We start from the raw sequence: 24,289 nt of genomic DNA on the forward strand, positions 1-24,289 counted from the left end.
TGATACACACGGGAAACCGTTGAGCGTTTAAAACCCAGCAGAGATCACAATAGAGATTGTATCATCTGTGGATCTGTTGGGACGGTATGCAAATTGAAGTGGGTCTAGGGTTTCTGGGATAATGGGATAATGGTGTTGATGTGAGCCATGACCAGCCTTAGTGTTCTTTCAAGTCTCCTGAGGGGGAATAGGTTTTGTCTTTCCCTCTTCACTACTGTCTTGGTGTGCTTGGACCATGTTAGTTTGTTGGTGATGTGGACACCCAGGAAATTGAAGCACTCAACCTGCTCCACTGCAGCCCCGTCGATGAGAATGGGGGTGTGCTTGGTTCTCTTTTTCCTGTAGTCCACAATCATCTCCTTTGTCTTGATCACATTGAGGGGGGGGGGGGTTGTTGTCCTGGCACCACAAGGCCAGGTCTCTGACCTCCTCCCTATAGGCTGTCTCATCATCGTCAGTGATCAGGCCTACCACTGTTGTGTCATCGGCAAACTTTATGATGGTGTTGGAGTCGTGCCTGGCCGTGCAGTCATGAGTGAACATGGAGTACAGGAGAGGACTGAGCACGCACCCTGAGGGGCCCCTGTGTTGAGGATCAGCGTGGTGGATGTGTTGTTACCTACCCTTACCACCTGGGGTGGCGCTTCAGGAAGTCCAGGATCCAGTTGCAGACGGAGGTGTTTAGTCCCAGGGTCTTTAGCTTATTGATGAGCTTTGAGGGCACTATGATGTTGAATGCTGAGCTGTAGTCAATGAATAGCATTCTCACATAGGTGTTCCTTTTGTCCAGGTGGGAAAGGGCAGTGTGGAGTGCAATAGAGATTGCATCATCTGTGGATCTGTTGGGGTGGTATGCAAATTGGGGTGGGTCTAGGGTTTCTGGGATAATGGTGTTGATGTGAGCCATGACCAGTCTTTCAAAGAACTTCATGGCTACAGACGTAAGTGCTACGGGTCGGTAGTCATTTAGGCAGGTTACCTTAGTGTTCTTGGGCACAGGCACTATGGTGGTCTGCTTAAAACATGTTGGTATTACAGACTCGGACAGGGAGAGGTTGAAAATGTCAGTGAAGACACTTGCCAGTTGGTCAGCGCATGCTCGCAGTACATGTCCTGGTAATCCGTCTGGCCCTGCGGCCTTGTGAATGTTGACCTGTTTAAAGGTCTTACTCACATCGGCTGCGGAGAGCGTGATCACACAGTCTTCCGGAACAGCTAGTGCTCTCATGCATGTTTCAGTGTTATTTGCCTCGAAGCGAGCATAGAAGTAGTTTAGCTCGTCTGTGCTTCCCTTTGTAGTCTGTAATAGTTTGCAAGCCCTGCCACATCCGATGAGCGTCAGAGCCGGTGTGGTACGATTTGATCTTAGTCCTGTATTGACACTTTGCCTGTTTGATGGTTCGTCGGAGGGTATAGCGCGATTTCTTATAAGCTTCTGGGTTAGAGTCCCGCTCCTTGAAAGTGGCAGCTCTAGCCTTTAGCTCAGTGAGGATGTTGCCTGTAATCCATGGCTTCTGGTTGGGGTATGTACGTACGGTCACTGTGGAGACGACGTCATCGATGCACTTATTGATGAAGCCAATGACTGATGTGATGTATTCATCAATGCCATCGGAGGAATCCCGGAACATATTCCAGTCTGTACTAGCAAAACAGTCCTGTAGCTTAGCATCTGCTTCATCTGACCACTTTTTTATTGATCTAGTCACTGGTGCTTCCTGCTTTAATTTTTGCTTGTAAGCAGGAGTCAGGAGGATAGAATTAGGGTCAGATTTGCCAAATGGAGGGCAAGGGAGAGCTTTGTATGTGTCTCTGTGTGTGTAGTAGAGGTGGTCCAGTTTTTTTCCCCTCTGGTTGCACATTTAACATGCTGATAGAAATGTGATCAATTGGATTTAAGTTTCCCTGCATTAAAGTCCCCGGCTACTAGGAGCGTCGCCTCTGGGTGAGCGTTTTCTTGTTTGCTTATGGCGGAATACAGCTCATTCAATGCTGTCTTAGTGCCAGCCTCTGACTGTGGTGGTATGTAAACAGCTACGAAAAGATAGATAGTGAGGTCTACAGCTTATCATGAGATACTCTACCTCAGGCGAGCAATAGCTCGAGACTTCCTTAGATATCGTGCACCAGCTGTTGTTTACAAAAATACATAGTCCGCCGCCCCTTGTCTTACCAGACGCCGCTGTTCTATCCTGCCAGTGCAGCGTATAACCAGCCAGCTGTATGTTTATAGTGTCATCGTTCAGCCACGACTCCGTGAAGCATAAGATGTTAAAGTTTTGAATGTCTCGTTGGTGGTTTAATCTTCCGCGTAGGTCATCTATTTTATTCTCCAAAAATTGCACGTTTGCTAGCAGAATGGAAGGAAGTGGGGGTTAATTCGATCGCCTACGAATTCTCAGAAGGCAGCCTACCCTGCCGGCCCCTTTTACTCCGCCTCCTCTTCACGCAAATCACAGGGATCTGGGCCTGTTCCTGAGAAAGCAGTATATTGTTTGCGTCGGGCTCGTCAGACTCGTTAAAGGAAAAAAAGGTTTCTGCCTGTCAGTGGTGAGTAAACACAGTCCTGATGTCCAGAAGTTATTTTCGGTCATAAGAGACGGTAGCGGCAACATTATGTACAAAATAAGTTTAAAAAATAAGTTACAAACAACGCAAATAAACAAACAAAACACTTAAAACGTCTGCCTTCTTCTCCGGCACCATTTTATCAGAGGCACTTAAATATTTTGGCTTGCCCATTCACACTCTGAATGGCACACCTACACAATCCATGTCTCAATTGTCTTAAGGCTTAAAAATCCTTCTTTAAACTGTCTCAACCAGTGAACATTTTCGGCCATTGTAGGAAAGATACATTGTTAGAAGATACATTCCATCGCTATCGGGAAACCGTGCCCAGGACTATTCATCACACCATCATGGATATGAAATGTGACAGATTGTGGAGGAACTCCAGTGTTAGATCCACAGGCTGTGCTGTGGTCATCCCTCTGACCTCTACACCTGACCTCTGACCCCAGTATGTAATACCACGCAGCACAATGTCTACTCTGTCCTCCCCTCTGCTCCCTCCAGCCTAACAATGCATACTTCCCTAATCTCGGATGGACGGCTCACTCCCTCTGATCTTTTTTCCACTAATTTGTCTTTTGACCAATCACATTAGATCTTTTTCAGAGCTGATCTGATCGATCAAAAGACCAATTACTGATAAAAAATATTTGAATTGGACTGCCTGTGTAAACGTGGCCTAAGTCCCGCTCTCAGTCTAAAATGTATCCTAAAGTATGAGTAACACAACCTATTAACCTTAAATGCAGTCTTCAGTAGATCTGAGATTCTAAAACCTGCAGTATAGAAGTGGCGTGAAAAAATTTAAATGTCACTTTCGCTCATTTCTATATGCTTTTTTCTGTCCTCTAGCCATGTTGATGTAATTTGTTAGAGTAGGTGATTTGGTTAAAGATGCTGACTGTATGTCTTTATCGGCACTAATCCCACCAGCCCCCTCAGCTCAGCTCTCAGGTCAAGCCCTGGTCAGAGCCACAGAGGGGCTGGGCGGGGGTCATTCACAGCTGGTCGACCGACACGCTCAAAGGATCAACTTCCCTTTCATCATAACAGGGGTCAGAGTTTTATTACCACGCACTGGGCTGGATAGCGTAGCACACACACACACACACACACACACACACACACACACACACACACACACACACACACACACACACACACACACACCACACACACACACACACACACACACTGATGGCTCAGGGGCATATGATAATAATTATCTTATTAAATGAGTGCCAATAAATAAGGAAAAGGTATGGCACCAATTCATGTGAGACTATAAGGAACATGTTATCTTCTTGATCTTTCTTTTGAGCCTCTCTGAGTCCTCCAGGCTTCTCCACTGGCCAACCATGTACTGTAGAATAGTGTGTGGGGATTGTGAAATGATGAGGAGAGCTGAGGACGAAAGTTTAGAAAGTCCAGATTGTTAACAGATTCCTGCTAAAACAGTCATTGGGAATGTGACTGTGTGTCTTTGCTGTTGACTGTGAAATGTCAGGGTCAGTAATTTACTGTGCTGCCTTAAATCAGTGCAGATGGCTCAGGTAACAAATGAATGTCTCATTAATGAAATCTGTTTCCTTTCCAAAAGAATGAACGAGTGAGAGACCAGCCGTATCTTTATCGACAGAGATGTATGTCAAACACAGGTACACTACATCCGTCACTACTCTAGTGTTGATTGCACTAAGTTTGAGGGGCTAATTTGAATAAATGTGTCAGAGTCAGGGGAAGCCGCTATTTTATAGCCCGTAACAACTGTCTCCTGTAGCAATACCCTGGCTCTGATTTGTGAGATCCACAGGAAAGCCATCCCTACTCTACATACCAAGTTCAGTGTTTTACAGCTCCCTGTAAACTCATCCTCCACCCAAATTCAAACTCAAATTGTAGACGTTTACTGCTCCTGGCTGGCCAACGTGTTGAATATCACAGAGCCCTGACAAAAGCCTGGCCCTAGACTCACGCATCTGCGATGTCACTGTACCAACTGCCTTGATGCCCTTACTGTACTGTCTCCTCTTTATGACCCGCCACGCCAGCCCCCCTGCATCTCAATACCAGCTGTTAATTCCTTGTCCATACCCTAAGGGTTCTGCTCTGTGTTCTGTTGGGCTGCTAGCTGGATAAATGAACAAAACATCTCTGTCCGCCTGTCAGTAACTAGCCGTGTTATTCCTCCAGGTCGGCTCAGTGGCTCTCCTCTAGCTCATGGATCAAGTGGAGGTTGTAAATACTTTCCTGGGTTGTTTGGGGGTCAACAGAGACTTGGCCATTATCGCCTCAAGAGACTTGGCCATTATCGCCTCAAGAGCCCCATCTCCATAAGTCTCAGTCCATAGGTGCAAATGCATTAGCTTTCCAGTGTGTTGACTGCAAGACAGACACAAATCGCGCAAGATGACTTGATTGTGTCCTGCGATTTACATCTTCACATTAAAAAAGAAGAAGAATGTTTTAAATACTATGATGCGTCCTGTGATTTCGGTATTGTTATGTGTGAGTTGTGTACGTTCTGAATTGACTCTACAGTGTGAAATGTTGATTCCCGAGGCCTGCTGGTTGCTGGGTCACCAGTCGTTGATCTAATTATCCTCTGCTCTCTGTATCATTACAGGGATGACCGAAAGAATGTGTTGCCTGGTAACGGCACTTACTGTCAGTGCACCGGGACAGGAGGAGCACACAGGAGCAGCAATACATTGTGTCCTTACTAACAGAGCTCTGCTGAGGCAGTACATGTTGGGCAATGGTCATCATTTAGTCACGGTCATTGTTTGGTGAATTTTGCCAAGGCATTCTCTATCAAGACAATGAGGAACAAAACTTGATGCTCGTATCATGATTAGTATTCTGTAATACCAAAATAACATATACATTTCTATTTATTTGTAAAAATCTGTCAAATATATTAGATTTGCTGAAAATATTTATGTTGGTCCTGTTTGATCATTTCAGAAGGTAAATAATTTGCTCACACATTTACACACAAATCCATAATAGATGTGCATTTTGTCTTTGAATTAAAAAAGATATCCGTTAACAGTATAACAAAGCATAGAAGTGGCTGATCTTCAGGGTTGGGGAGTCACGGATTAGCCTACATGTAAAGATTACACAAAAACGGTAACTGTAATCTGTTATGTTACCAGCAAAAATATTGTGGTGTATTCGTTATCGAAACTGTTTACTGTTTAACCAAAAGGAAGCAAACAGAGCAAAACTTAGGTCCCTCCCGTTTGCTTCCATTTAAGAAACGTGTTGCAACAGAATCGGCATAATGAATATGACCCGGTGAACAGCCAGGGGAAAATGCGCTCTTGCAACAGCTGCATAGTGTGAATCCCATCCTATGGAATAAAAACTCCCCCGGTGTAGGCCTATTGTACTGTCAAAAACAAGTTTCATTTAAGAAGACCACCAGTGGGGCTTTTATTGCTCAATCTAATGTCCATAGGCCTAACAGACACATGCTCAAACTTGCACACGTTTGATAGATTTAAACAGCTGCAATTTATTGAGATATCAGTGTCACCCCAAAAAAATTAACAATAGGACTATAGCAAATGCAGCATATGGCATTCATTTTTCACATGCAAATATAACTTTTTTAATTTAATGTTAGGGTTAGGCATTAGGGTTAGCAATGTGGTTAAGGATAGGGTTAGGTTTAAAATCAGATTTTATGACTTTGTGGTTGTGCCAGCTAGTGACCACCCTGGAGAGCTAACTCCAAAACAAGATTCATGATGAAAAACGCTAACCTGCAGTGAAAGTAATCTAAAAGCAACTGAAAGTATAGTAATCAGATTAAGTTACTGAGATTGGGTAATCCAAAAGTTACGTTATTGATTAAAATTGTGGACAGGTAACTAGTAACTGTAAAGGATTACATTTAGAAAGTAACCCACCCAACCCTGCTGATCTCCCTCAGAGCAAATACCTCTCACTATGCCTGCACATTATTTCCATAAAGACCTGTTTCTCTAATGACTTCTATCCTCCTGTTTTGTTCCATTATACCCAACAAAATGACACTCTGTCATTCCTCTACTATGATTCTGCCCTAAAAATATATTTTCCTGATCTCTGTAAAGGCCAACTCTAATTAGTATTAATCAGGTTAATTACGTAATTAGTCATTTGTCACCACTAGTCTTTCCTTCATAGTATTGACTCTCAACAATATTTTTTTTGAATAAAATGAACATAAAGGTAGAGGGAGTGACAGTGTCTTGTGTCTGCTGATAGTGGGGTTGATGCAGATTGGGAGATAAGAGATGGAGCTAAGATATGGCCAGGAGTGGAGTTAAGAATCTCTCTGGTAAAAAGGACATGATGGATCACATCTGCCTGCTGTGCCCCTGTCCCCCGTCTCTTCTACCCCACCTCCCCTACTGTAATCTTCAATCATCATTCAGCAGCACCACAGGGGTCGTATCCTGCCCTTCCTCCTTCTCCACCCACAACACAGTTTGTCCCCCTAGGGAAAGGAAAGCCCCATGGTCCCTTGCCCACCACCCCCAGCCCCTACCAGAGTGGAGGATTGACAAAGCACTCTCTTTCACTGTGTCTGCAAAAATCTGCCAGGCCCTCTTACCACCCTGAGGCTAAACCACATCAGATTCACACAAACATATTTTCCTATTTAACTTAATGTGAAGACAATTACATTAAAACAGACCTGTTACATTGATTAGAGGAAAATGTAGAGGTCCTGACACTCAGATCAATGGGAATTGAGTTTCTCTTGGAATGAATTTAGAGATAAGCAAAGCTATTAGATAAGCAGTAAATGAGTATGTGTTTAGAATATTTTCACATTCTGTCAGTGGTGACTGGTGATACTGTAGTATAGTTTGTAGTGCAACAGGGCTCTTCACCAATATACAGTATTATTAAAAGGTTTGGCATAGCCAGCACAGTAATGTCCTGATATAGTGCTATACTGAATTGTAATATTGTTTTAGTGTGAAATTGTCAATAAACTAACTGAGAAGGAATTCAACAATGAGGTCTTCATAATAATCTTGAAAATAAAATACAATTTTAGTATTTTATAGTAATTATGGTAACGGTAAATTGATGCAAATGATAGTCTTTTAAAAGTATTTCATTTTCTCTATTTTCATTTGAGAAGAACATTTTCATGGAATATAACATACTTACTCTAGACACATGCATTTCTTTACAGTAATAGAACTTAACATGTCAGGTTCTTTTAGGGTCATTTAAAATTCTCTGATGAAGAAATCAGAACCTTGAATATAACTATTTAACGGGGGACCAAACTATTATTTTTAGGTAAATATGTTAGGCCCACTAATGTCTTTATAGATACCTTTTTATATTTCCCTTTTTTCAGGATATACTTATTTAAAAGTATGTTTTACATTTGCATAATGAACAAGTTAATTAACCATTGGCAAACGATATGGAAATCATTTGTAAAGAATTTGTAAAAATACTAATATTTACTTATGTATTTATTACGAGGTTTAGGCCTAATCAAATAAACATGAACAACATGGCATACTTGTATTTTCTAAATTTAATTTAAATTAGCTACTTTATTTTATTTCAAACTATGTGATAACGTTTATGATCAGTTAATAAGCACAATTTCTAATAACGTATTATAAATGTAACTACAGTGAAGTTAAATACCTTAAATGTAACATTTGTACACGAATGTAAATCAGTCAGTTCCATCGAACCCGCCCAAAATTAGCTAGTATTCCCTTATTTTAGGCAATTTGGTGAATCTCCACATTTGTCATTGAAATAATGTTTGCACACACAAAAAAGAATTGTCATACATGAAAAGAATCAAAACCTTAGGCTATATAAATGCCACTGATTAGATCTTAAGTAGCCTACAGTGTGCTACACGGTTTAACATTATTGATACTAAACCATGAATTAGTGCATATTGGCCTCATTCTTGCGAAAATAAGATTAATTAATCAACGCATTTGTGGTCCACTAGCATAATGTGATATATACTTTAATTTCGATCAGTCATTTTCGATTACTATTCCTCGTCAAGGCCTAAGGAATTTTAATCCTCGAAATGACAATAAATCTTCACACCCACACTGGGGCACGAGGCGCTGGCGCCTGGATGAGACACTAATGTCCCTCCCTTGAAACAACGTGTCGATATTTGTCAACCTGCCTTCGTGCATGAGAGAAATCATTTTAAAAACGAAATATAACCAAATGTGTGATGTATAGCCTTATAAGGAATAGTGAATTGAGTCCTCAATATATAGCCATGGCAGGAGATCACACCTAGTGTAATTATTAATGACATTATCTCACCAAAAATGATCAAACAATATAGGCGTATAGCTACTCTTTAAAAGCCTCCAACTATGTTGATTTATTCGATTTAAAACGATGCCAAATATGTTTATCTCTATTGAGAAGTGGTCTATTAACAGATCTAAGCCAATGTTGCCAATTTGTCATTCCAATTGGATTCATTGAATTATTAAAACGCAATGTTTTCTCTCTCTTTCTCCCGCTGCCTTGTCTTGGTCATCAGCCATTTCCATGTTTTGTGGTGGTAATAGCCAACACAGGATTTTGTGACTAAACCTAATAGCTTCAGGGCGTTCTCCAAGTTCAAAAGTTCACCTTTTACGATCTTCAAAAGACCGCTGACTGCCCACGTCCAAATAAAAACATTCCTACCTCTATTCTCAACAAACGACCCTCAAACCCATCACAGTGTGAAATATGCAAGAATCAAGACTGACTAACAAAAGTAGGCCTATCATATAGATCGCAGGGAGCACACTGGGTCAGATAATTCCCATAGGTAAGACACATTTTGAAAGGCAATTAACAGCCCATGAGAAGGATACTATATTGTTTCACCTTATTACACCCCACATAGAATAAGCAGAATATTATGTAGGCTAAAAACAGGATGATTAACTATGTTACAGTAATTGTATAATAATGTATCATGAATGTAAGGACATTGATATATGTATATGCATGTGTGTGTTTTCCCCAATGACTGTAAATGTTTTTTACACATGTATAGATTCGCATGCACAAAACCTGATACAAATACTTGATGTAGCCTATAGAAAGCAAGCAGCCTGATGTTAACATCCACTATACAGTTCTAATGGAATTATAGCAAGGATGCGAACACGTACCGTTAACGGACTTCGCATTGTTTCTCTCTGGGTAATCGAACCCATTCGTCCTCTTCTCTATCTCCATCCTCCTTCATAAAAGCTGCATGCGCGCCTTTCTATCAACAGGGCGCCTATTACCACTATTTTCAGTTCGATAATGCAATTAGCTGTCTTCGTTGCGTTGATGCGCTCCTGTCTCACTGGACGGACCGCAGCCCCATGGTTTCGAGTGTCAGTAAGAATAACAGTTCTTCCACACCCCCATACCTACACAAACCTGCACCCTGAACATTACGCAATGACGCACGCGCTGTAGCAGGAATTCTGGGTTATGTAGGGTTTGGCCGCGGTGTTTGTAGTTGGGGGTGGTGCGGCTATCTACATAGTTGCATCATTCCGCTTAGTTGGCAATTAGTTGGCCATCAGTTTTCCAAAACAGTTTAGAACGGTAAAGTATTGTTATTAAGTGTTATACAAAGTTGACTTGGATAATCTAAAATGGTATTCAAGGGCTGTGAAAAATAATGGCCATAATAATCCAACGTGATTGACCATTGAAAGGTGATTCTGGGGGAAAGTACGCAAAATGTTGTTGTCACTTGTCTCTCACATATTTCTGATATCTATTTAGATTATTTGGCAAAAATGAACCATTGTTAATTAAGCTTCGTAGAATGAATGGTTTGTGCATTGTCATCTAACTCAAATCCTTACTAACGGAACCTTAGAACTGTCTACTGTATACAGACAGTGCCTTTGGAAAGTATTCAACCTCCTTGACTTTTTCCACATTTTGTTGCGTTTACAAAGTGGGATAAAATTGATTTAATTCATTTTTGTCAATAACGATTTACCCAAAATCCTCTCTAATTTCAAAATTGACAGAAAATGCTAACATTGTTCACACATTTACCAAAAATAAAACACTAATAGGGCTTATATCTTGAGTAGATAAGTATTCAACCCCCTGAATCAATACATCTTAGAAACAGCTTTGGCAGCAATTACAGCTGTGAGTCTTTTTGGGTAAGTCTCTAAGAGCTTTGCACACCTGGATTGTACAATATTTGCCAGTCATTCTTTTACAAAATTATTAAAGCGCTGTGAAGTTGGTTGTTGATCATTGCTTGACAGCCATTTTCAAGTCTTGCCATAGATTTTCAAGCCAATTTAAGTCAAAGCTGTTACTAGGCCCCATTCAATGTCGTCTTGGTAAGCAACTCCAGTGTAGATAGTGTTTTAGGTTATTGACCTGCTGAAAGGTGAATTTGTCTTCCAGTGTCTGTTGGAATGCAGACTGAAACAGATTTTCTCTAGGATTTTGCCTGTGCATAGCTCTATTCCATTTATTTTTATCCCCCTAATAAACTCCCTAGTCCTTGCTGATGACAAGCATAACCATAACATGATGCAGCCATTACCATGCTTGAAAATATGAAGATTGCTACTCAGTGATGTGATGTGTTGGATTTGCCCCAAACATAATGCTTTGTATTCAGAGCATTATGCATTTTTTGCAGTATTACTTTAGTGCCTTGTTGCAAACAGGATGCATGTTTTGGAATATTTGTATTCTGTACAGGCTTTCTTCTTTTCACTCTGTAATTTAGATTAGTATTGTTGAGTAACTACAGTGTTGTTGATCCATCCTCAGTTTTCTCCTATCACAGCCATTCAATTCTGTAACTATTTTAAAATAACTACTGGCCTCATGGTGAAATCCCAGAGCAGTTTCCTTTCTCTCTGGCAACTGAGTTAGGAAGGACACCTGTATCTTTGCAGTGACTGGGCGTATTGATACACCATCCAAAGCCTAATTAATCATTTTTACCTATCTACCAATCGGTGCCCTTGTTTGCGAGGCATTGGAATACCTCCCTGGTCTTTGTGGTTGAATATGTCCTTGGAGTTCACTACTCGACTGAGGGACCTTACAGATACTTGTACTGTATGTGTGGGGTACAGAGATGGAGTAGTCATTCAGAAATCATGTCAACCACTATTATTTGTAAAAATGTCTAAAAACAAAAGTACTCTTTGACATTATGGGATATTGTGTGTAGATTAGTGACTCAAAATCTAAATGTAATTTTAAATTCAGGCTGTATCACAACAAAATGTGGAAAAGTCAAGGGCATTGAATACTTTCTGAAGGCACTGTAGGCCTGTATAAGCTACCTAGGGAGTAAAGATCTTCATCAACTTTTTGGACCCAGACCGGAACAGACCCGAGGACAATCAGACCCAGACACGATTGTACCCAGATTTTTGGGGAGTGGGGGAACTGCCCCGAACGGACCCGAGAACAATCAGACCCAAACCCGAATGGACCCGAGGACAATCGGACCTAGACCCGACCCGAACCCGAATGGACCCAAGGACAACCAGACCTAGACCCAAACCGCAACCTAAAAGGTCCGATAGGACCAGACTGACAAATAAAATATGTTTATCAGCCAAGATGCTCTTCAGGTTAACAAATAGGTCTTTATATGTTGGCTAGGCCTTCTATAAGTCAATACATTTACCTTATTAGCGTAAAATGTGTATTCTATAGGCTATGCAGAGCTGTGGTCAGGTTCACTCATGTCTATCAGTTGTGGTTACATAGACCCGAGACCCGCTGTCATTCAAACAGGACCTGACCCGGACCAGATAGACAAGTTTGAATTTTGGACCCGTACCCGCTCAGGTCCCAATGTCAGGTATCAGGTTCGGTTTCGGGTGGACCTGTGAAGACCTATACTAGGGAGTCTAGTAGGACTAGTAGGTTTATAGTGCCCTTTTTACCCAAAACCATGCTGTAATTTTATTTGATTACGGAGACAAGATCTAACCTTCTACTGCGTTAATCCCGCAATGGGGGTTTGATTGAGTCGGGGCCCCGGTACAAGAACACCTCCAAGAACACAGTGCCTGTTGGTTTTACAAATAGCCAGGAGATGGTGCTGCTACTCTTTTACATTCCACTCCATCTGTGTCCTGTCTCTCCTGGTCCTGTGTTGTTACGAGCTAGCCCTACTGCTGCCAGATGGCGCTATTATAACAGTGCCGTCTGGCGGCAGTAGGGCTAGTTGCGAGCACCAGTGAGACAACTCTGAAACTTGTGCACACACATTTTATATGTGACACTCATTTTTCAAATTAATGCTAAAATGATATAGAAAAAGTGCAGCTGTAACGTGTAATTCATATCCCTGTGCGACTTGCGTAAATGCTAATTGTCAGATTTGTCGCAATAAAGGTTGTAAAAAGTTGTATGGAATATTAGAAAGTTATTAAACTAGAATGAAATACGTCTGAAATTACTCTAAAGATAAGATTCGATAAGAAATATTATGTCCCATGTTCATGTCAAGCGTGTGTGCAAATTGCCCCTCCCATGTGTGGAGAAGAGAAGATTGGTGAATGATCATTTACCCCTGATGCGCAGAGTTGAAGACTAGTGTGCGGACAGCGCCTTATCAGTTTGGAAAACTGATTGTTGCGCATATTACAGCAACAACATATACGATTTGGGTCTGTGGCAATGGAACCCTAATATCTCGTGCGGATATCCTAATTTATGGATCGAGTAATACTGTAACCGATCTTGTCATTCCGACACCAAAAGTTGTGCTGAGGGATTTTTTATCTGCTATCAAGCACCTGGGAGGAAAATGTGGAGATTTACGAATTTATTAGCTTGCCTACTGGTGGTGTGTAAAGATGTCACTGCGCAGAGTAAGGTAAGTTATGGGCATGACTTGGTTATAGACTAATAACACCTATATAATGCTGCAATGGCACAAGTAAGTAAGGAACTCGCCCATATTTAATGGATCTAATTCTTTGTGATAAAATATTTAATACGAATTTGTCAACCCTGTCTTGCAGCTCTGCTACAGTACATTTATTATTGTTAACTTAATATCTGAATATTAATGTTTTATGCACTGTTTAAAAAACATATTATCCCACTTTAAAGTCAACGTATTTCAACGAAATGATTGCACAATTTGCGCAAATTAGCCTAGTTAATTCGTTCACGTGCGCGAAGGAGCGATCGACGCTTCTCTTGTGACGTGAGGTTGTTGAAAGCGGGAAGCAGTTTGCATAACAAACGGTAAACATTATGCTATTCCAATTATCCGTTTGATGTCCAAATTTAAATGCCCATTCCGAAATATCAACTGTTGCACTGTATGACCAGGTGTCCAGTCAGAGATCAGTCAATTTGCCTGACCATAGACACTGACTCTCTCCCTTCTCTCAGTCTGAACACGTGTTGATATAAAGAATAGATGTATGTCATTATTGAACATGACACCAGCCTTCTTGGCTTGTAAGTATAGACTTTGAATCCCCTTATTGCACATCAGACTAAGTAACCATTACATTAGTGCTTATGTTTGTCCTGTTTCACACATGTACATGTGTGTAACCTGTACAAGTGTGGTGTGCAATTAAAATGTATTTTTTTGCATCACACCCTCAGAGACTGGGGTAACGGCCAGGGATTAGCTATTATTTAGGCAACCCTGGAGAAATTAAGTTTCTTGCTCAAGGGCAGAGCGACTTTTCACCTAGTCAGCTCAGGGATTCAAACTAGCAACCTTTCGGTTACTGGCCCAATGCTAACACCCGCAAACTCGACTCTGGACCTCGAAGCCAGTTTCACTGCATTTTTTCATTGTTCCATTCTAATCAGGGACTGATTTAGACCTGGAACACCAGGTGGGTGCAATTTATTATTAGGTAGAACAGAAAACCAGCAGGCTCCGGATCTTGTAGGGTAAGAGTTGAATACCCCTGCTCTAACCACTAGGCTTCCTGGCGCCTTTTATGTGTACGGCCTGATGCCAGATGAAATGTGGGAAGAGATGGCAGCCAGTGGGGTAACAGTAATATCTGCCCTGCCTTGTTTGCACAGCTGCTGGACTTCAGTAACCCCTCTCTCATAGACCTGCATTCCCCTGAGGAGAGTCTAATCCCTGCTCCCCACTGTAGGAAAAAAATGGGCACAAGACAAGACGCACACAAGCTCATGAAGGTTGTCTAGCAGATTTCTTTCTTTGTGTGGTACATTTAGAACAATGAGCACAGGTGTCATGTGTTCACATCATGGTATTTGTGTCCTCTCAAGAACAGTGGAGTGTAAAATGTCTTATAACAATGATAATCCCTTATTATTACAATGATCATCAAATGTATTGAGGGCAACAACTTACACAACTGATAACTCAGGATTCAAGTGGACTGTACAATAGAAAAGGCCTTCTGTCAAAGGATTTTTAAAAATGGATGAGAGCTGCCCACCACTAATATGCATGTGAATATCTCATGGCTCAAAGTGGAGAGACTGACTTCATCATTACTTGTTTTTGTAAGAAGTGTTGACATGCCGAATGCACAGAGGTGTCTGTTTAAACTACTGGCACACAGCTCGGACACCCATGCATACCCCACAAGACATGCCACCAGAGGTCTCTTCACGTTCCCCAAGTCAAGAACAGACTATGGGAGGCCCACAGTACTACATAGAGCCATGGCTACATGGAACTCTATTCCACATCAGGTAACTGATGGAAGCAGTAGATTCAGATTTTAAAAAACAGATAAAAATACACCTTATGGAACAGCGGGGACTGTGAAGAGACACACACACACACACACACACACACACACACACACACAGGTACAGACACACATACACATGATAAGACACGCACTCTACACACACGTACACCATGGATGTGGAATTGTAGATATGTGGTAGTAGAGTAGTGGCCTGAGGGCACACACTTTAACGTGTTGTGAAAAGTGTTATGAAATGTAATGTCATGCAATATTTTCAATTGTATATAACAGCCTTAATGTTGCTGGACCCCAGGAAGAGTAGTTGCTGCCTTGGCAGGAACTAATGGGGATCCTTAGTAAATAGAAATAAATACAAATACAAAAGCACAGTATAGGATCACTAACAAACTTGTGATTGATTAGCATGGCTATGGTTCTCTCTGTTCTCTGTGAGACATCTCATGTGCCTGTCTTGTGTGCTGCCTGGATGCTTTCTCTCCCCCTCTGTCCCATTGGACATGGCCCGCTGGTGGCACTGAGATGATTGTGAGACAAAGCCAGCTCAGAGGAGGACACAGAGGGAGTGGTGGCGTGGGAACAGGCATGTGCACCTGCCCCTTGTTTTGGTTGTAAACAAACCCAGGAATCCCGCCGAGAGGTCCTTGAGAGGGCAGAGAGAGAGACGGACACCGAGACATAGGGAGGAGACCCATAGAATGCCCCTCTGTCAGAGTAATTAACTAACGAGACTTGGTGTGTCACTGGGACTTAATGAGTTAATGAGACTTGTCAGTCAGTCTGCCTGTCTGGGGGACTCAGTGGCCCCTGGCCCCAGTGCGCCTGGGAGAGGGCTGATTCTGAACAGCAGGAAATGAAGGAGACAGTGACACAGACCACAACAGCTAACAAAAAGCAATCTCCCTTTCCCTCTGAGCGATGTAATGTAGGAGAAAAGTAACACAAAGAGAGCTGAAATTACAAGCCCTATTTGTCTGAGCCCTTCATCTAAGGATGCTCCATACAGAACATGGCTGCCAGAGGACCACATGGCCAAAGGGAAGTATGTTTCACCCATTCTCTGCACCACCTGCCCTCCACCTGTTTTCACAGTCTGCATTACTGTATGTCTCCTTGGCTGTGTTTACACAGGCAGTCCAATTATGATCTTTTGACCAATCAGATTAGCTTTGAAAAAGATCTGATATGAATAGATCTGATGTGATTGGTCAAAAGACCAATCAGTGTGTGTGTGGGGGGGGGGTCCTAATTGGGCTGCCTATGTGTCTGACTGCTATGATGTGAGTTTGTGCCCAATGTGGAGCCAGCTTGGTCTTCCTGTTAGTTCCACACAGGAAAGATATCCCCACTGGGCACACACTTGTTGAATCAATGTTGATTCCATGTAATTTCAAGGAAATTACGTTGAACCAACATGGAATAGATGTTGAATTGACGCCTGTGCCCAGTGGGTCTCCTTCAGCTGGCACTTTCTCACTCAGCATCTATCACATCCATGGTCCTTCACTGTGTTTTATGGTGGGGGAAAAACATCCAAGTAAAGGTTTGATACAATTGTACAATCATGTGGAATATTAGACACTGATCTATCTATCAGTTCCATCAATCTATCCAGTGGGCCCTGTCACACATCTGGCTCCCAAAACAACAGCATCTGGGGAGGAAAGCAATTGCAACCAGCTAATTCCATTCATGACTGTGGTCCCCAGACATGCGCTGATAATTAACAGAGAACTGTTTACAGATAAATCATCTGATACTGTTCCACAGATTAGCTGATTCTCTCTCTCTTCCATCGCCTTTTTTATCCACCCCTCTTTCTCTCTGCCTCACTCTTCTCTCATTAGGCTCAATCAGTAGGTGCCACTGAGGATAACCAGAATGTTCTGAGTGTGCTCGGTCGGATACATCATGGCTGCATTTACACAGCCAATTATTGGCAAAAGATCTGATCTGATTGGTCAAAAGACTGATTAGTGGCAAAAGATCAGAAATGGGCTGCCTGTGTAAACGCAGCAAGCCTTAGATGGAATGTGGATGTGTACCCCCAAAAGCAGCAAGTGCTCAGTAAGCTTGTGTCCAGCTAATTAACGTCCCAGTGCTAATGCCAGTGTCTGTTCAGGTTAGGGACTGCAATCTCATGGTTCATCTCCAGGCTGAAGGCTTAAGTTTCCTTTTGCAGTCCAGGTTCAGATTTACAGTGGCAGTAAGTCTGTTTATCATAAGCAATACTAATTCGATTAGGAATCAGGTGGACTTTCTGGACAAGAATTTGGACTCCAGATTTGTCTATAATGTTTAGACTGGAGAGCAAGGTGATACGTCGGGGAATTTAAACGAATAGTTCAGATATCTTCATAGGTCAAAAGTGATCTTAAAGTCAAGCTGAGTCAATATTCCACCATCTGTTGTGTAAACCCTAACTGATGGATTAGGGCCATCGAATTCCAGTTCAGTAGACGATGATTCTGAGATGAACTTTCTCTTTAGCATTTTGTCTATCCTGAAATATCTTTGCTTTGATTTAGTCATCAGATAAACCCTTTCCAGACGTGAACACTGTGGATTCATTCCTATCACTCTAGTAGTCATACTAAGTATTTTATTTCTACCAGTTTACCTCAGAAACAGTTTCCTGAGTTGAGCGTCTTTGAAGTGGACAACACCTGGAACAGGGTCTGTTCTTTATCTGTTGATATTAAGAAACGTTTGTGGAAAGTATCCTACATGAATTATCTTGTTTGTGAAAGCTACAGTGTCATTGTTAAGTCCATATACCGTATGCCTAGTAACAGCATGCAGATGGCCTGAACAATTATACAAAACCTACGGTCTGAAACGGACATCCTTGTTTATACGGACCAAGGTTAATGTTACAGTAACACTTAAGGCCATCATATAATAACATTGGTTTTCTGTGTTTAAAGATAAGCCTAAAAAGCGCCTGGAATGTGCCAGCCATTGTGTCCAATGTATCTTGTTGTTAGCAGTTGTGGACACAATTGGGATTTCACTTGGTCGCTGTAAGAGTGGCCACGACCTTCAGTGAGTGAGTGATCTAATCATGTACTGTGGTCTGTGGAGTGTGTGAATGTGAAGCTGTGCAGTTGGGTCCCTTCCGCCTATTGTGCAGACCAACGCTTGTGTTTGAGTCCTATTCTTTTGACCTGAAACTTGACTGCTCTCAGAGGTCAAAGCCTACGGCGCCAAGCTCAAAGCATGCATTAAGCTCTTAACGGTCTCGATTACGAACGCTCTGATGTCTGTTCTCATACTGGAAGTTCACTTGGCATGGGATGCTAAATGAACAGAGCGAGGACAATAACGGTTCTCACAGCCAATATCATTTCTTTAGAATTAGGACAGCTGACGTCCAACTTGCTCCGGTCTGTGTGTAAAGTAAAGAGGATTGATAGGGAAGATGCACATGAATGGTGTGTACTAACTTCCCTGTTTATCAATACACAAATGCACACTATCCCAAATACAGGTGTTGAGGAGGCAACCAAACCCAATCAAGCTGGCAGGAATTCCACTAGGTTTGCCATGCTTAGTTGGTACTAGAAGCAACTTAAGCTGATGTTGCTAAGGAGCAGGCTGGGTTTGGATCGCCTGGGTCTGTGATGGAACAATAAGGTGCAGCAGAACTGTGGGCACAACCCCTCCAAGGGAACTTTAATCTGCTAATCCACTCTGTTTTCATGTGGTTGTAGCATTTGTCAACCCACTGCCTTTTTTACTTGACATGGGTCAGGAATGGCTGGCCACTATGCACACAGGGGTCCTGCCCCATAATCAAAGACCCCTCTGAGTGTAAGTCTACAGTAATGGAGGGTACTGCCCCCCCACCGCTGTCAAAGGCTGCATTCCTCCACTAATGAGCCCACCCCCTCCCTCCTCTCCACCCCTCTTTCTCCCCTCACCAGCCTGCAGGGTCTGGCCTCCATAAACATCCTCACTCCCAGAGACCACTCAGTCACTGGATATTTATGCACAGTTGTGTGGATGCTCTCCTTGGGTTTACTCTTTACTCACATTGGCAAGAAGACTTGCTCTCCATAGATATTTGCCCCGATCTACAATTTATGTGCCCAGTGTGGATTTGGTGAAGGACAGGACTGACGATTCTTCCAGAAATACCTTGATTGAGTGCATAGTTGAGATGTTTATCCTGTCTTGATACAATGTGGCAAAGTAAGGGCTCAGACAGACAGAGACACATTTAATTTCAAAGAGATAGAGACAGACAGAGATTATTTAATGAAGAATCTCGTGCTGCATTCTTGTGCTGCTGTAGGGGAGAGTGGAGTAAATTGAGTCAAAGGGGTAAGATGAGTCACCCTTTCTTCTAGGAAACCATACACATAATTTTTAATTGACGAAATATTTAGGAAGAGGTCATCATTTCATAGAGTCTTTGAAGGAAGAAAACACGTGGAAAAAGTGGTAAGCAAGTTAGGTCCAAAACACAGATTTTCACCAAGTCAAATTAATTTAGTGTGTTAGATGTTTCATGATGCTTGTATCTTAACCAAAGTAGATACTTTTAAGATTGTTCTATACATCAGTTGGGGTCTCTATAAGCTTCAATATGAGGTCCTAAATCTAGCATGAAAGTGCATCCTTGTAGCTGTGTGAGCTAATAGTCAAAATGTTTGCCTTGGTGTAAGTTGAGCCAGTGGTTGAGCCAATGGCAAGTTGAGCAAATATAAGTGTTTTCTTCTCAGGGTCAATGCAAGGCATTATCGCTGGGATTTGAGGTAACATGACCTGGCCTATGTTAAAAGTTGTAACACTGTGCGCTGAGAGTTGGGAAGCAAGTTCAGGGAGTGAGTGTTTTAATAAAATAAACAGAACATGATACAAAACAAGAAACACGAACAGAACACAGACATGAAACTGAAACAGAAACAATAACACCTGGGGAAGGAACCAAAGGGAGTGACTATATAGGGAAGGTAATCAGGGAGGTGATGGAGTCCAGGTGAGTCTGAAGATGTGCAGGTGCGCGTAATAATGGTGACAGGTGTGCTCCATAACAAGCAGCCTGGTGACCTAGAGGCCGGAGAAGGAGCACACGTGACAAAAGTGTTTTAAAAAAGTACAGTGTTTTTTAATTGTTAAAATATGCTTACAATTATTAAAATTGTATAAAGCAATTATTCTTGTGTTGAATTGTGTTTGGGAAATAAAGATGACATGTTTGTAAAAAGTTAGTGGTAATATTTCATTCAGTATAGAACTTTGTAGGCGGCTTAATTTACTCCATACCAGGGGTAAGTGGTGCCAAGAGACCACTTTATTTGGACAAGCGATGTTTTCAAAAGTGTAATGTTTTCATGAATTCTGATTATTTTCAGAGATACACACCATCCTGGAATATATTTGAAGTTTTGGAATGGCCTAGTCGAAGTCCAGTCCTAATCCCATTTGAGATGTTGTGACAGGACTTGAAACGAGCAGTTCATGCTTGAAAACCCACAAATGTTACTGAGTTAAAGTAGTTCTGCATGAAAGAGTGGTCCAAAATTCCTCCAAAGCGAAGTGAGAGATTGATCAACAACTACAGGAAGCATTTGGTTGCAGTCATTGCAGCTAAAGGTGGCACAACCAGTTACTGAGTGTAAGGGGGCAATTACTTTTTCACACAGGGGAATTGGGTGTTGCATAACTTTGTTAATTAAATAAATAAAATAAGTATACATTGTTTTATTTGTAAACTCAGGTTCCCTTGATCTAATATTAGGTTTTGGTTAAAGATCTGATAACATTAATTAAAAAAAAAAATATGCAAAAATACAGAAATCAGAAGGGGGGCAAGCACTTTTTCACGGCACTGTATGTAGATATCTTTGTCAGAAAGAACGCTATATTTCCCTTAATGGAGTGATGCTGAATGTAAAAACCACTCAACTTACCCCGCTCTCCCCTAAGTGGTACCACATGTGGGCCTGCCTCAGGGTTTATAGAGATCCCTAAATCTCATTGGAGGAAGATGACAGGTTAACCCTGGACAGAAGGTCTGAGAGGGAGCTGGGCCCCAGAAGGTACTGTCACGTTCCTGACCTGTTTTCTGTTAGTTTTGTATGTGTTAGTTGGTCAGGACGTGAGTTTGGGTGGGCAGTCTATGTTTTCTGTTTCTATGTTGGTTAATGGGTACCTAATATGGTTCTCAATTAGAGGCAGGTGGTTTTCATCTCCTCTGATTGAGAATCATATTAAGGTAGGTAGTTTCACAGTGTTTGTTTGTGGGTGGTTGTCTCCTGTGTTAGTGTCTGTCTATGTTGCACCATAAGGGACTGTTTCGGTTTGTTTGTTCATTTTGTTCCTTCGGTTTTTATGTAGTAATTTCCCTGTTCGTGCGTTCTTCGTGTTACATGTAAGTTCTTACGTCCAGGTCTGTCTACATTCGTTTTGTTATTTTGTTAGTTAATTCAAGTATAGTTTTTTTGTCTTCGTTGTTTTGTCGTGTCTAAATAAATATAATGTCTAAGTATCACACTGCGTCTTGGTTCAATCCATGCTCCTCCTCTTCGGATGAAGAGGAGAACCGTTACAGGTACTGGAACACGAGCTTAGCATCAGTAGAGTACAGCGACCCCCTGGCCTCTACATCAAATCAAAGTTTATTTGTCACATGCTTCGTAAACAACAGGTGTAGACTAACAGTGAAATGCTTACTTACACAATGCAGGGAGAGAAAAAAAGAGTTAGAATAGAAAAATAATAACACAAATAAATACACATTGAGTAACGATAACTTGGCTATATACGCTGAGTGTACAAAACACCTACTCTTTCCATGACATAGAATGACCAGGTGAAAGCTATGATCCCTTTTTGATGTCACCTGTTAGGTCCACTGCAATCAGTGTAGATGAAGGGGAGGAGACAGGTTAAAGAAGGATTTTGAAGCCTTGAGACAATTGAGTCATGGATTGTGTATGTGTGTCATTCAGAGGGTGAATAGGCAAGACAAAAGATTTGTGTCTTTGAACGGGGTATGGTAGTAGGTGCCAAGTGCACCGGTTTGAATGTGTCAAGAACTGCAATGCTCATGGGTTTTTCACTCAACAGTTTCCTGTGTGTGTCAAGAACGGTTCACCACCCAAAGACATCCAGCTAACTTGACACAGCTGTGGGAAGAATTGGCGTCAACAAGGGCCAGCCTCCCTGTGGAACGCTTTTGACACCTTGTAGAGTCCATGCCCTGATGAATTGAGGCTGCGTTGATGGCAAACACGACTGTGTTGGTGTGTGTGGACCATGATAATTCCTTAGTGATGTGGACAACGAGGAACTTGAAGCAATCTATCTGCTCCACTATAGCCCCGATTATGTGGATGAGGGCGTGCTCGGCCTTCCATTTCCTGTGGTCCACGATCAGCTCCTTTGACTTGCTGACGTTTAGGGAGAGGTTGTTGTCCTGGCACCACACTACCAAGTCTCTGACCTCCTCCCTGTAGACTGTCTCATCATCGTCGGTGATCAGGCCTACCACCGTCACATCGTCGGCAAACTTAATGATGGTGTTGCAGTTGTGCGCGGCCACTCAGTCACGAGTGAACAGGGAGTACAGGAGAGGACTAAGCACTCACCCCTGAGGGGAACCCATGTTCAGGGTCATCGTGGCAGATGTGTTGCTGCCCACCCTCACCACCTGGAGGCTGCCCGTCAGGAAGTCCAGGATCCAGTTGCAGAGGGAGGTGTTTAATCACAGGATCTTTAGTTTAGTGATGAGTTTGGAGGGCACTATGGTGTTGAACGCTGAGCTGTATGCACACTATTCTTATGTACAGTGGGGAGAACAAGTATTTGTTACACTGACGATTTTGCAGGTTTTCCTACTTACAAAGTATGTAGAGGTCTGTAATTTTATCATAGGTACACGTCAACTGTGAGAGACGGAATCTAAAACAAAAATCCAGAAAATCCACATTGTATGATTTTTAAGTAATTAATTTGCATTTTATTGCATGACATAAGTATTTGATAATCAGAAAAGCAGAACTTAATATTTGGTACAGAAACCTTTGTTTGCAATTACAGAGATCATACGTTTCCTGTAGTTCTTGACCAGGTTTGCACACATTGCAGCAGGGATTTTGGCCCACTCCTCCATACAGACCTTCTCCAGATCCTTCAGGTTCCGGGGCTGTCGCTGGGCAATACGGACTTTCAGCTCCCTCCAAAGATTTTCTATTGGGTTCAGGTCTGGAGACTGGCTAGGCCACTCCAGGACCTTGAGATGCTTCTTACGGAGCCACTCCTTAGTTGCCCTGGCTGCGTGTTTCGGGTCGTTGTCATGCTGGAAGACCCAGCCACGACCCATCTTCAATGCTCTTACTGAGGGAGGAGGTTGTTGGCCAAGATCTCGCGATACATGGCCCCATCCATCCCTCCCTCAATACGGTGTAGTCGTCCTGTCCCCTTTGCAGAAAAGCATCCCCAAAGAATGATGTTTCCACCTCTATGCTTCACGGTTGGGATGGTGTTCTTGGGGTTGAACTCATCCTTCTTCTTCCTCCAAACACGGCGAGTGGAGTTTAGACCAAAAGCTCTATTTTGTCTCATCAGACCATATGACCTTCTCCCATTCCTCCTCTGGATCATCCAGCAATGGTCATTGGCAAACTTCAGACGGGCCTGGACATGCGCTGGCTTGAGCAGGGGGACCTTGCGTGCGCTGCAGGATTTTAATCCATTACGGCGTAGTGTGTTACTAATGGTTTTCTTTGAGACTGTGGTCCCAGCTCTCTTCAGGTCATTGACCAGGTCCTGCCGTGTAGTTCTGGGCTGATCCCTCACCTTCCTCATGATCATTGAGGAAAAATCGGCAGTGTATCAAATACTTGTTCTCCCCACTGTAGGTGTTGCTTTTGTCCAGGAAAGAGCAGTGTGGAGTGCAATAGAGATTGTGTCATCTGTGGATTTGTTGGGGCGGTATATGAATTGGAGTGGTTCCAGGGTGT

The 24,289-nt window shown here is 42.3% G+C and overlaps 2 protein-coding genes across 3 annotated transcripts in view; one reads left to right on the forward strand and one right to left on the reverse strand.

The window, feature by feature from the left end:
- LOC111958118 (nuclear receptor subfamily 6 group A member 1-A-like) overlaps positions 1-9,997 on the reverse strand; it is a 106,630-nt gene extending 96,633 nt beyond the window's left edge. Inside the window, exon 1 of the mRNA XM_070437101.1 lies at positions 9,759-9,997. Coding sequence (XP_070293202.1) covers positions 9,759-9,825 — 67 coding nt within the window. The 5' untranslated portion in view covers positions 9,826-9,997. The remainder of the gene's footprint in view (positions 1-9,758) is intronic.
- Positions 9,998-13,160: 3,163 nt separating this feature from the next.
- LOC111958012 (olfactomedin-like protein 2A) overlaps positions 13,161-24,289 on the forward strand; it is a 31,029-nt gene continuing 19,900 nt past the window's right edge. The window contains exons 1-2 of one of the 2 annotated variants that reach the window (XM_070436850.1): positions 13,161-13,468; positions 14,653-14,772. In XM_070436850.1, the coding sequence (XP_070292951.1) occupies positions 13,400-13,468; positions 14,653-14,772 (189 nt within the window). In that variant the 5' untranslated portion in view covers positions 13,161-13,399. The remainder of the gene's footprint in view (positions 13,469-14,652; positions 14,773-24,289) is intronic. The other variant, XM_023979177.2, reaches the window with a different exon arrangement.

Source organism: Salvelinus sp. IW2-2015, linkage group LG33 (genome assembly GCF_002910315.2).
Source record: "Salvelinus sp. IW2-2015 linkage group LG33, ASM291031v2, whole genome shotgun sequence".
NCBI classification, from domain to species: domain Eukaryota; kingdom Metazoa; phylum Chordata; class Actinopteri; order Salmoniformes; family Salmonidae; genus Salvelinus; species Salvelinus sp. IW2-2015.